Source organism: Schistocerca gregaria, chromosome 6 (assembly GCF_023897955.1).
Source record: "Schistocerca gregaria isolate iqSchGreg1 chromosome 6, iqSchGreg1.2, whole genome shotgun sequence".
NCBI lineage: Eukaryota > Metazoa > Arthropoda > Insecta > Orthoptera > Acrididae > Schistocerca > Schistocerca gregaria.
The window spans coordinates 372,117,628-372,132,482 of NC_064925.1; the positions used below are offsets into that span (position 1 = coordinate 372,117,628).

The window sequence follows — 14,855 nt, forward strand, 5'->3', positions numbered from 1 at the left end:
GTTGTTGTTGTGGTCTTCAGTCCTGAGACTGGTTTGATGCAGCTCTCCATGCTACTCTAACCTGTGCAAGCTTCATCTCCCAGTACCTACTGCAACCTTCGTCCTTCGGAATCTTTAGTGCATTCATCTCTTGGTCTCCCTCTATGATTTTTACCCCCCACGCTTACCTCCAATACTAAATTGGTGATCCCTTGATGCCTCGGAACATGTCCTACCAACCGATCCCTTCTAGTCAGGATGTGCCACAAACTTCTCTTCTCCCCAATCCTATTCAATACCTCCTCTTTAGTTATATGGTCTACCAATCTAATCTTCAACATTCTTCTAGCACCACATTTCAAAAGCTTCTATTCTCTTCTTGTCCAAACTAGTTATCGTCCATGTTTCACTTCCATACATGGCTACGCTCCACACATGTACTTTCAGAAATGACTTCCTGACACTTAAATCTATACTCAATGTTAACAAATTTCGCTTCTTCAGAAACCCTTTCCTTGCCATTGCCAGTCTACATTTTATATCCTTTCTACTTCAACCATCATCAGTTACTTTGCTCCCCAAATAGCAAAACTTCTTTACTACTTTAAATGTCTCATTTCCTAATCTCAGTATCACCTGACTTAATTCAACTACATTCCATTATCCTCGTTTTGCTTTTGTTGCTGTTCATCTTACATCCTTCTTTCAAGACACTATCCATTCCGTTCAACTGCTTTTCCAAGTCCTTTGCTGTCTCAGACAGAATTACAATGTCATCGGCGAACCTAAAAGTTTTTATTTCTTCTCCACGGATTTTAATACCTACTCTGAATTTTTGTTTTGTTTCCTTCACTGCTTGCTCAATATACAGATTGAACAACATCGGGGAGAGGCTACAACCCTGTCTCTCTCCCTTCCCAACCGCTGCTTCCCTCGACTCTTATAACTGCCATCTGGTTTCTGTACAAATTGTAAATAGCCTTTTGCTCCCTGTATTTTATCACTGCCACCTTCAGAATTTGAGCGTATTCCAGTCAACATTCTCAAAAGCTTTCTCTAAGTCTACAAATGCTAGAAACGTAGGTTTGCCTTTCCTTAATCTAGCTTCTAAGATAAGTCGTAGGGTCAGCATTGCTTCACGTGTTCCAATATTTCTACGGAATCCAAACTGATCTTCCCCAAGATCGGCTTCTACCAGTTTTTCCATTCTTCTGTAAAGAATTCGCGTTAGTATTTTGCAGCTGTGACTTATTAAACTGATTGTTCGGTAATTTTCACATCTGTCAGCACCTGCTTTCTTTGGGATTGGAATTATTATATTCTTCTGGAAGTCTGAGGGAATTCCACCTGTCTCATACATCTTGCTCACCAGATGGTAGAGTTTTGTCAGGACTGGCTCTCCCAAGGCTGTCAGTAGTTCTAATGGAATGCTGTCTACTCCCGGGGCCTTGTTTCGACTTAGGTCTTTCAGTGCTCTGTCAAACTCTTCACGCAGTATCGTATCTCCCATTTCATATTCATCTACATCCTCTTCCATTTCCATAATATTGTCCTCAAGTAGGTCGCCCTTGTATAGACCTTCTATATACTCCTTCCACCTTTCTGCTTTCCCTTCTTTGCTTAGAACTGGGTTTCCATCTGAGCTCTTGATATTCATACAAGTGGTTGTCTTTTTTCCAAAGGCCTCTTTAATTTTCCTGTAGGCAGTATCTGTCTTACCCCTAGTGAGATAAGCCTCTACAACTTTACATTTGTTCTCTAGCCATCCCTGCTTAGCCATTTTGCACTTCCTGTTGATCACATTTTATATTTTCTCCTTTCATCAATTAAATTCAATATTTCTTTTGTTACCCAAGGATTTCTACTCGCCCTTGTCTTTTTACCTACTTGATCCTCTGCTGCCTTCACTACTTCATCCCTCAGAGCTAACCATTCTTCTTCCTCTGTATTTCTTTCCCCCATTCCTGCCAATTGTTCCCTTATGCTCTCCCTGAAACTCTGTACAACCTCTGGTTTAGTCAGTTTATCCAGGTCCCATCTCCTTAAATTCCCACCTTTTTGCAGTTTCTTCAGTTTTAATCTACAGTTCATAATCAATAGATTGTGGTCAGAGTCCACATCTGCCAATGGAAATGTCTAACAATTTAAAACCTGGCTCCTAAATCTCTGTCTTACCATTATATAATCTATCTAAAACCTGTCAGTATCTCCAGGCTTCTTCCATGTATTCAACCTTCTTTTATGATTCTTGAACCAAGTGTTAGCTATGATTAAGTTATGCTCTGTGCAAAATTCTACCAGGCGGCTTCCTCTATCATTTCTTAGCCCCAATCCATATTCACCTATTGTGTTTCCTTCTCTCCCTTTTCCTACTACCGAATCCCAGTCATCTACATCCACATCCATATTCCGCAAGCCACCTGATGGTGTGTGGCGGAGGGTACCTTGAGTACCTGTATTTGTTCTCCCTTCTATTCCGGTCTCGTATTGTCCGTGGAAAGAAGGATTGTCGGTATGCCAAATCTCTCTGATTTTATCCTTATTGTCTCTTCGCAAATTATACGTAGGAGGGAGGAATATACTGCTTGATTCCTCAGTGAAGGTATGTTCTCGAAACTTCAACGAAGGCCCGTAACGAGTTACTACGTGTCTCTCCTGCAGAGTCTTCCACTGGAGTTTATCTATCATCTCCGTAACGCTTTCGCAATTACTAAATGATCCTGTAACAAAGCGCGCTGCTCTCCGTTGGATCTTCTCGCTTTCTTCTATCAACCCTATCTGGTACAGATTCCACACTGCTGAGCAGTATTCAAGCAGTGGTGCTCTGAAAGTAGGTCAAATATTTCCATTTTGATGCATTTCTAATCTTGTCCTAAGAATTGCTGCACTAATTTTGCAGATGATTTTCTCGTATCCAATTCCACTGTTAAAATGTGATATGCCTGTGGCAGATAATATCCCTGCAGCTTCAGAAATTTCTCGTAGTTTCAGTTGGCAATCCTTAAAGACCTATTAATACATTTTTACTATAATTTCTGGCACTGTGACACATGTTGGTTGACTACTATGTGGATCATCATCTCAGTTGTCTTGGCAACCAAATTTAAACTTGGTTGTCCATTTGGCAACAGCTGATTGCAATGGAGCAGAGTCGCCAGTGTGTTCTGAAAAGCAATATGAATCATACAATGCTACTGAATTTTGTTCATTGATGATCAACATTGCCAGTGCTGGAGATGTAATTTTCATGTTGAGTTGTAAGGTAATCTGAAATTGTTTCTTGTCACTCTTACTTAACAGAAAGATCATCCTACATTTCTTTGTATTCCTTTTTACAGCAGTATTCAGTGATTCTCTAAAGGTCTTATGATTGCTGATTCCCTCTTATTTTCTGAGTCGAAAAGTCTGGATGTGTCTGTCACCAGGAGATTTAAGATGCTATCCTCACGAGTCTTCTGATTAACTGCTGAAGGTAATTTTCATGTAAGACATCCCTATCCCTATCCCTACCACCTGCCCAAACAATTTGTCTCCCATTGTATAGCTGGCAAGTTTAAATCTCCACCTAAAGCTATAATATGACCTGGAAATTTATCTGAAATATTCTCCAAGTTTTCACTTTTGAAGGCCAGACCTACAAACAAATCAGGGGAACTGCCATGGGAACCAGGATGGCTCCATCCTATGCCAACCTCTTCATGGGCCGCATGGAGGAGGCTTTCCTGAAGACCCAACAACTGCTTCCCCTGGCCTGGTATAGGTTTATAGATGACATCTTTGTGGTCTGGACTCATGGTGAAGAAACACTCCTTAATTTCCTCCATAACCTCAACTCCTTTTCGAATCTGAATTTCACCTGGTCCTTCTCCAAAACCAAAGCCACCTTCCTGGATGTTGACCTTCATCTTGTTGAAGCTCACATCCACACCTCTGTCCATATCAAACCCACCAACAAACAACAGTACCTTCACTTTGATAGCTGCCATCCATTCCACATCAAACGCTCCCTTCCCTACAGCCTAGGTATTCGTGGCAAACGTATCTGCTCCAGTGACGAATCCCTCAACAATTACACCAATAACCTGACCAGTGCTTTCCTCTCCCGCAACTATCCTGCAGACCTTGTCCACAAACAGATCTCCCGAGCAATACATTCCTCCCCGTCCAACAACAATATTCCTACCCTCAGACCACACAGAAGCATCCCCCTTGTCACCCAATATTATCCTGGCCTCAAATACATCAATAAATTACTCCGCCAGGGATATGACTTTCTCAAGTCAACCCCTGAAATGAGATCATCCCTTGACAAAATTCTCCGCACACCACCCAGAGTTGCCTTTCGTCGTCCCCCTAACCTCCGTAACATCCTTGTTAAACCCTGCAATATTCCCAGACTACCTTCTCTACCCAGCGGTTCCTACCCCTGTAACCGACCCCGCTGCAAAACCTGCCCCATGCATCCCCCCACAACCACCTACTCCAGCCCCGCTACTGGGAAAACATACACAATTCAAGGCAGGGCCACGTGTGAGACTACACATGTCATTTATCAGCTGACATGCCTGCACTGCACAGCCTTTTACATTGGTATGACAACAACTAAACTGGCTGAGCGCATGAACGGACACAGACGAACTGTCCGCCTAGGAGATGTCCAATACCCAGTAGCGGAGCATGCCCTCCAGCATAATTCTAGGGACCTAGGAACCTGCTACACCGTATGTGCCATTTGGCTTCTCCCACCCAACACCAGTCCCTCTGAACTGCGGAGATGGGAACTTGCACTCCAGCACATCCTTTCATCCCGCCATCCCCCTGGACTGAACCTACGTTAAACAACCTCACTCCCATTTACTTTTCAGTCTTCTCCTCTTTCCCTTTCCTCTTTAGCCATTCATGCATCTTTTCATCCTACATCTTTATACTATACACCTCTTTACTTCTGTATGCATCCTCTTTGGTTTGAAGCAGGCACAGTACCTGCAGTAGAATATCTTTGGCTTCCCTCTGACAACCATGCCTCCATCCTTGCTACCTTCCCTGTTTTCCTTTCCCTGTTGCTGCATAACCTGGGTTGTGAGTAACTAAATCCACTTTCCCTTCTTCCCTTTCTTTCCCCTCTCTCCTCCCTGATGAAGGAACATTTATTCCAAAAGCTAGGCACTTAAATTTTCGGTTGTTTTTTGTGTTTCTATCGGCTGTACTGAGCTGAGGTAAGTACTGGCCAGCCCCTCTATCTCTTTGTTAGTAATTGTTTCACATCTTTATGAGATTTTCCATTAATTAGTTAGAAGGTAAATTACTTAATTCTAGCAACAAAATATATATATTTCTTGAAGTAGTCCATGGTGCATTCAGTAACTCTGTAATCATTTTCTGTAATTATAGTTAAAATACTCCTGCAAACAATGGGTGAACTGATCCCGACTGTTAAAAATTTATTTATACTTGGGTGGCTGTGCCCGCCGAACCAGGTAAGTTCATTTTAGCAAATGCTGAATGCATGGGATCATGCCAAAGTTGACTTTTTTTTTTTTTTTTTTTTACTGAAAATTCTGTCAGAAAAGTTTAAGAGTATGAAGATATATTTGACACACAATGCATTGTCAAAGGACTCCTGAGTGCTACCAAAGTTTTCATTCTCTTTTGTGTGTGCCTGTTGATGACTGTGTTTCTGCTAGTCAGTGGGCGGTCTCCTTTACTCCTAAATTATTTACAATATTCAGAAAGTACTGTTTCCTTTTCAAGCTGCAATATACTATCACAAGTCACACTCCACAGTTTTGCAGAGGCACATGCACTTATTTTATCTGAATGAAAGGTAAAAGGATGTTAAATTTTAAATCTTACAGTAGAAAAAAATTATATCACTCACAGAAGAATTTTATTAGTACATTAAACTTAACTACACAAAATACAATAAATGAAATAGCCAAGATTGTGCTTGTATTAATACAAATTCTGCAGAAAAATTTAACAAGAAAAAACTAGCACACAAAACTGTGTATAATGCATACCACCAGGTGGATTCTCACAAATAACTTACTTTATGTGACTTCTAGGATGAAATACTTTTGGATATGAATACTGTTTTTGCCCGCAAACAAAATTTTGTGTTTTGTTTGTATCTTCAACTTGCTTTGGAAGCAAACCTTAAAATACACTTTTCTCAATTGCTGACTAGTTTTTATTTGTTACAGAGACCAAAAAAAGAGTGCAACACAACACAATACTCATGAGCGCATTAATAACACTATTTTTTTATTTTAATTTGGTAAACTTTTACAATTCATGTGCTCAATGCTATGTGAGTAAAACAATGCAACAGGAAGAGATTTTTGCAATAGTTTTTTCTATAACTATGCAATGTGTCTGCTGGATTTATCAAAGTCTGCCTCTTCAGTTCACTTGTGTAAGTGAGCATTGACTGTGCCTTGGAGAAAGTAGTTATGAAGCCTAGTCTACTTCACGCACAGTAACATTTTCATTGCATAATTAATGGAAGTACATGAGCTTGCATAAAAACAATAATCCTTGACAGAGACTCTTTTTAATTAATGCTGAACAGTATTCAAATTTTAGACACCTTATGAATAATATGCATATGTTTCTTGACTAAATATCAGTAAATACTTTTTTCATTCAAGTGATATTCTAAAGAAAAAAGACATAATTGTTAACAAGACAAGAAACTTCAGATATTACAGAATGATTATATATATGGAACAGTGTAAAGAACTCAAATAACATTTATATTCACCAAAACTGTTGCACCGATTTTAAATAAAACAATACATGTCCATCTGCTATCAACATCTGTCCACTACTGGAATGGGACATATATTTCATTTTTACTCTACTAACATTGTAACCTTACTAACTTCAGAAATTTATTTTTCTGTAGTGTTGATAACACTGTATTTTGGACAGTGAACTTAAAAATGTTATCAACTTCTGAAATTTTGGGAGCTTAAGAAGGTTAACAAAAGATCAATATGGTTAATGAACAAAGATATTTACATAAAGGTAATCAGTACAAATACTAGCTGCTTATACAAGAAAAAGTGATATCATTCAGTCAACAACACTGAAGGACAATCATTATGAAGACAGAACATTAAGTTTTAACTTCTCTCCTAGTCTTCTCTATGACTTGGCTCACAAGTTACCCAATATTTTCTTATATTTATTCAATCTACATGATTATTTCACAACTGTCATGTAAACTCCAGTCATAGTAAAAAACCCAACATAAATGTTGGACTGTAAGAGAATGAGCTGAGCAAACTCTAGAGAACTACAATAAAATACTCAAGAATAAGCACCAAAAATGATACAGAAGTGCCTTCTGAATGAAGTTTGGTTGCCCCTTTAGTGAACCGAACACCTACAAAACAAATGTAAAAACTAGAATTTCATTGGTGTGTATACTATTAATAACAAAGAAATTAATCAAACTGCAATCATTCTTAAGGAAAAGAAAACCTTGTACATGTTTATACTGAACATCTGACACAATTACATATGGATGAAAGAAAACCATACCAAGTCTTGCTAGTCATCCATGTGCAACAAGAAACTGACAAGAGAAAGGAATACTCAATGCTCTAGCCCTATTTTAATATGCTAGTGACCAAGAGTTCCATTCTGTTCACACATAAGACACTTATATTGCTAATACCTGATATATACAAAATAGCAAAACAAAATTCAGTGTTCTTAGCTATGGAATGGTATTCTAGCAGCAGGTTGCCCACCAGAGATAAACATTTCAACTGATTTTTTTATCTGTATTGGCCATTGGCCAACGATTCAAATTACTTTCTGCAGCATATCTCTGCAAATCATTATTACACTTAATTCTTACAGAAGGACAGCCGTAAAAAGGGAACTGATAGGGAAATCACTGATATATATATATAATGTTTAGGTATAAGTAAGCAATCTGCATGACTGTATTTTGCAAGATGTGGTAAGTGCGCAGAAGAAATGAGACACCATTATCCAAAATGATACACACACCTGGTTGCATACCAAGCACAAGGGTCTGGAATGCAAAAATTAACTATGCCACCAGTTTAATTACTCCCAGCAATTATTTCATTGTCAGTCACGTAATTCATTGTTTGTGGGAGCATACATGAGTAATAAACCTGCTGCAAGTATACCTACATACAAACATGTATCTGAGATAAAAATTTAACATCTAACTTGGGAACTGAATACCACTTCTTGTGGCAATAACACAATCAAAATCCGCCACTACTGTTTTGACATATTACTGCTTCTTCAGGAAACAAAACTCTTTCAACTAAACATCAATGGACACAAATCAGTTCCCACAGTTTTTAAAAATGAAGAAAGGATTTTTTAAGCAAAGGATGTCAGTATCATGCTACACATTAAACCACACTCTGCAGTTAAGTAAACGCAAACAACATTGGTAGTAAGACAGTCATGATCAGTGTGGGGATTTGCCAACGGGGCTGCACCGCCATGCCGCTCCCTGCATGTCCCTGCCCGCCGGCGCCCAACTGGGCACTGCTGCCACCATCCTTGGACCTGGGTGACCAAATTTGTGGGGTCACGCACGCATCATCACAGCTCTTTTCTGGAATAACAATGGATGGGGGTGATGGAAGGGGTATGGAGGAGTCATAAAACAAACGAAAAAAATGAGGACAGGAATAGTCTTGAAGGAAATTTTGTAATAACCTAACACACACTGTGCTAACTCATGGTAGCAAATCTTAGTGTCAAATATTCCTTTCGAAACTGCATTTCCCTTGCACACTTTCATCAAAATACAATGTGCAGCACCTTTAGGCAATGTCAATAAAGAGTTTGTTGTGATCGCTACATGCAGGAACTTCCGCTGTTTACTCGTGTACGATTTGTTGCATTTTATATGATGATGCTTCACAGTTTTAAACATACACTACTGAAACAGTCAAGTAGTATGGAAACTGTAATAATACTTGTTTCATTATTAAAATCTGTGCACATGCTGTAACAGTCAACTGCAGAAACATCACTCTGACAGTATGGAAATCAATATACTTCTTTTAATTAATTGGTTATCCTACAGCTTTGTTAAATACTTATATAGTCCAATCAGATGCTGAACAGTAAGCAGTTCTTTGAGACATATCTTCTCAAACAAATCTGGAAGAATAAAACCTTCATTACATATGTTTCTTAGGGACTATATAACTTAAAACAAAACTTGTGCCTGAGAATTTATCTTTTCTTGTCGCAAGTAAACAGCAAAATGATGCAGATAAATGCTCTGGTACTAGCATTTTCTACAACTGACAATCCTGATACCAGTATATTTTTATTAAGGTTCCACTCATGAAGAGCTATGCAGTACCTTATGTAACTGAACATGGAAACTAAAATTCTTAACACGTATGACATATTACACGTTTATATTAGGAACCACAAACTAAACAACAGCACATGGAAAATTAATACAAAGGAATTGGTGGAAAAATTAAACCATTTCTACAAAATTTATTAGGAGTAAAAACAAATACAAAATGTTCACAAATAATACAGAGAATAATTACAAAATTAACCTAAAGAGCTCCATAGTAGATGCATATTCCTCACACCCTAAGAATTGAACAACAAAGGAAAATAATATGGGGGGTGAGGAGGAGAAGGAAGGAAGGAAAGAGGGAGGGAGGGAGGGGGGGGAGAGAGAGGGGGGGTGAGCGTAAGGGGGGGAGAGAGGGTGAGGGGGGAGAGAGGGTGAGGGGGGAGAGAGGGTGAGGGGGGGGAGAGGGTGAGGGGGGGGAGAGGGTGAGGGGGGGAGAGGGTGAGGGGGGGAGAGGGTGAGGGGGGAGAGAGGGGGGGAGAGAGGGGGGGAGAGAGGGTGAGGGGGGAGAGAGGGGGGAGAGGGGGGGAGAGAGGGTGAGGGGGGAGAGAGGGGGGGAGAGAGAGGGGGAGAGAGGGGGGGAGAGAGGGGGGAGAGAGGGGGGAGAGAGGGGGGAGAGAGGGGGGAGAGAGGGGGGGAGAGAGGGGGGGGAGAGAGAGAGAGAGAGAGAGAGAGAGAGAGAGAGAGAGAGAGAGAGAGAGAGAGAGAATGAATGCTGTGCTGGCATATATCAACTGGCCTCTGATTGTACATATTGCAAGTCATGTATCAAAATCCTGTCACATTATTCTCAATATCATGATCTCTGCTTCCTATCGTCACTTATTTTTCAGTTTTTACTTAGGAGAGAACATTCCTTTTGAAATATCCAGTTAAACAAACTTTCTGTATTCAGACCATACACTGATCACTGTAAATTACATTTATCTCTGTGATCAATAAATTCATTCTTCAGCTTATATGATTTTAGGAATAAGAAATTATCTTGACAAGCCTTTCTTCTTCAGTTCTACTGGAGCAATACAAAACAAGACAGATGGCTTATTTCACATAAGTCTTCAACAAAATAACTTAGTTGAATATTAACTAACAGATAAGTCTTGAGCCTAACATTTGATACTGATGTGGCATGATATAGCAGCATTTAAAAGTTGTTCTGTTGCTATCACATACAAAATTTATTTTCGTAACTCAGAAAATTTTTGCAATGAGTCACGCCAGCCATCAAAGATTTCTGTGTTACTATGATGAAAACGGCAAACAACAGAAAACAAACTTGAAATAAACATGGCAATATCCTTACAAAAATTCCTGCCACTTAGTGATACTTAAAAAATATATAGCATTGTTTACAGACATATAAATTAAACGACAGGTAACAAAGCTTCCAAGCTACTAAAACGTTCATTACTGAATTTGCAAAAGAAAAAAATCAGATCTTCACAGATTTTTAAAAATTTACTACAACACAACATAATTATGGATGATGGTCAGATGCAAACAGTGCAACTAATGCAGACTTATATTAACGGGAGGACAATTAAAGATTACAATGGGTCTGTTTTTGGCACTTGCTGCCAATATTAACTTTGAGTTCTGTTTCAACACTGATCTTTCCACTATCACATTATCGGGGAAGTGACACATAATGAAGAACCAAAAATTCTGTAAATGAAATGCAAAGCTAAAAGCAATCACATATTTTAACAACAAACATTCCCCATAACTTTACGGTTTTCAAAATCAGAAATTTAATGAAATACAATGGTGCCCATCACACACGAATTATGAATAACCACAGTTTTTTGGTATTACGAACATGCAACAGCACAATGTTACATTGTCAAGATCACATGGCAAACTTATGCAAACACCAACATACAACAACTGCAACCACACTATAACCTGCTGTTAGAAATGTAACACATAAAGCACTTTCGGTGAATAACTGACTTATCATACGCTTACACTGTGAGTAGAACCGTCTATATGAAATCTCCAAAAAAGAACAGTAGGACATACTGAAAGAAAACAGCACAGCACAGCATTACAGTACTTTCTTTAGACAGGAGTCAGTTGTGTGCTTACGAAATCTTGTCTTTAATTTAGTTCAGCAAAACACAGTATTACGATTTATTACTCTGAAAGTTATTTATTCAAATAAACTTCAAAACAGTGGCCTATCATGAGAATAATGAACACACATTTCCAACACCAGTAAACAAGAGATGTGCATCAAGTGCAGATAAATGTCACTAGCTACTAATTCCACTTCATGAGAAATTGCACTTTTGGAAAATTTTATCAAAATAGGAATATTAACTTTCCAGGCTTAGCAACACTTGCAAACAAGTATTGATCTATGGAGGACACTAGATTAACACTTGAAATGACACAATGAAAGTGGTATTCTTGGGATTAATTCTGTCAACATTGTTTCATCATCAACTGATAGACGAAAGCTATGGATTTCTACTGAAGTACAACATGTCTTAGAAAAGAAAACACTTTTTACTGTAGCTCCTAACTGGTAAAAACACCAGCAGGGAAGAAAAGAGAGGAAAATGTACCATTATCTACATACGTATTAGTTCACATTTCACACCATCCACATTTTTCACAATACAACAGCAATGAAAACTGGCACGCATGAAAGCCATGTTCCCTTTGTCTGACAGCACTGATAACTGCACATGCAATGCTACACACAGCAAGGAAGCAATGTTAAGTGCGGCTTTGTTAGAATGAATTCCAAGTGGAGAATAGCATAGATTCCTACACAACTCTCAGAATAAGACTAGATGATCATATGCGTGTAGTACTCAGTCATCAGCCCTTTTCTGTCGGCTGGAATGTAGGAGCATTTCTGCTATGACCTATGTAGAAATGAAAATGAAATTAATATTGTGGAAACTATAACAAACATGATTATTGCAAATTAAAATACTAAGTACACAAACCAATAAGATCCTATGTTTTGAACACTAAATTATGTCTAAGAAATTTATGTTTTTCCTTTTCTAGTCTTTCTTTCCCGTTTTGTTACAAACTACATAGACATTTTTAACACGAAGAACAGGAATTTCACAAACAAATTTTGAAGTGAATGAAGGCGCAGCTAATGAAGCCCTGTCTCAAATAAGAACACCGAATATTGACTTTCACTAAGCACAGCATACACTAAATTAGCATTCAGCTCAACTGTAAAATAGAAATCCAAAGAAGTGTGCAGAAACAAACAATTCTCCAATGTGCTTAGGAAAAAAATACAGTCTCTATGCAATACAATGACAAATTTATTTATTCCAATTTACAAAAGTTTCTGAAGTAATCAGAATATATTTCAAATAGTACGATAGAATACTGAATCAACATTTTTAATTTAGTCATCTACTAAACACAGTACCCCTACGTGTAAATCTTATTCTTACCAGATAACCCCTGTCTCATTATTGCCTATTATGGAGGGCTAGACCAGTGCTGACACAAAATTGCAAAAATACATGCAAGAAAACGCAAAGCGAGAATAACATCTACTAAATTTCCAGAATATTAACAATTGGAATTGAAGCAACTGGTACTCCAACATGAAATATAAAAGTAAATATTTGCCCCCCTATATTCCTGAGCCTTTTCAGATATGGGACCAGTGTTGTAAGAGGACAAGAGAACGTGAACACCCTAACTTTTTACAACTTGCAGATTTAGTGGTTATTTTTCTTTGAATGCTGTTAAATGTGACATAGATGCTGCAATCTGAAAGATACAGCACTTAAATCTACCGTGCTACTGCTTCTCTAGATTCCATGAAACTTGGCAACAAAGTTGTGAGCACACCTTCAGTTTTGCACATTTTAAGTAAGTTTTGCGCATGCCTAACTTGCATGACATGATTGCCTTATGGACCAAATATATACAGATTTGGGAAACAAAGTGCACGGATCACGATGTGCCACCAGGTGGTAGCACACTGTGACAAACTTATCCCTGTTCGCTCAACATAACTCCTGCTAGATGATGGCACACTCCTCAGATATGCTAATTCACTCACTATATAGTGAGCAGGCAAGTCCTATCCCGGGATGTAGTGCCAATGGAAGACAATGACTCTCTGTATAGTATAGTAAAATTAGATCAGACGCCAGTATATGTTAAAGGTGTACTGACAGTAAACCAATTTTGTAGGTTTCTGAGTGAGTTATAGTGCATTAAGTTATGAATTTTATCACACAGTAACCCATTTGAGACACTGAGAATCGTAAGGTCCTAACACACATCACCGTCGATTGTGAGATTGTTGAAGTTATTCATGCTTCTGGAATCAGGTTTTCTGTGCTGTAGGCCACATTGTACACATGAAAACTTATGAAAAGTTTTAACACTGGTTTCTCTGATATTCCCTTGAATGTGGGATCGACAGTGGTGTGCTTTAGGCCCTTATGGATCTCAGTGCCACCGTTGTATTCTACTCAAGTGACCTTGTTGGTTGACATTACTATTCAAGTTTAATCACTTCCACAAACTGCACTTTGTCTTTGGAATTGCTTGTTTACTAAGTGCAAATTGGCTTTCATGTGCAGTGTTAACATGACTATGTTGAATCTATTTTAAAAGCTAACAGAAAAGTAAAGCTGTGAGAATGAGTCTTAAGTCATGCTTGGATAGCTCAGTCAGTAGAGCACTTGCCCACAAAAGACAAAGGTCCCCAGTTCAAGTTTCAGTCTGGTACAAAGCTTTAATCTACCAGGAAGTTTCATACCAGTGCACACACTGCTACAGGACGAAAATCTCATTTTGGTTGGTTGGTTGATTTGGGGGAGACAACAGAAAAGTAAATTACCAGGAAAAGATAGCCACAAAGGAACTAGGGTTTCCAACAGATTCTTGGACCGGGAGAGTGACGAAATCAAATAAGCGTGACTACAAGCACACATTTAACACGGAAGTGTACAGTTAGCACAAGTTGCTGTGTGAGTGCAGTGTAAAAAATATCTGATTTTCAAGCCGAACATAAATTTGTGAACTAATACATCTTTTGGGGATCTCTTACACTTGTCCAAAAAAATGGAAAAGCACGAAAACTCCCACTTAAACAAAAATGAGAAATGGAGAGTTTTGAAAGCTTACATATCATTTCATTATTTCCCTGAACTGTACATAATTATTCACAAAACAACAAAATTCTAGAAAACAATTCTTTATTTTGTCAGATAAGTTAGGCACCTTATTACTATTATTATTATTATTATTGGCAGTGGCCGCAAGCATAACTGTTATACAGCAGACGCTATTAATCCACACTCTCACATTTATCTGAACCTAAAGATGTAGAACACCCAGAATGTACGTTCACGACATGCCACTGTACAAGATACTAGATTCCAATGGCACACTTAGCCTACATCCCCCCCCCCCCCCCTTCCCTCCCATACACACAAGCACATTTTAGGAAAAGTGCCAAGTGTAATAACAATTTTTTACAAGCTGTCAC

The 14,855-nt window shown here is 38.6% G+C and overlaps 1 protein-coding gene across 14 annotated transcripts in view; it reads right to left on the reverse strand.

The window, feature by feature from the left end:
• The window catches only part of LOC126278047 (protein-L-isoaspartate(D-aspartate) O-methyltransferase), an 85,212-nt gene that overhangs the window by 37,356 nt on the left and 33,001 nt on the right, over positions 1–14,855 (reverse strand). For 4 of the 14 annotated variants that reach the window (XM_049977826.1, XM_049977829.1, XM_049977827.1 and 1 more), the window contains one exon: positions 5,845–8,544. The exons of 1 other annotated variant lie outside the window; for it this stretch is intronic. In XM_049977826.1, the coding sequence (XP_049833783.1) occupies positions 8,353–8,544 (192 nt within the window). In that variant the 3' untranslated portion in view covers positions 5,845–8,352. Of the gene's footprint in view, positions 1–5,844; positions 9,148–10,537; positions 12,241–14,855 lie in introns of those variants that run through there. 9 more of the 14 variants (XM_049977830.1, XM_049977836.1, XM_049977841.1 and 6 more) reach the window with 5 other exon arrangements.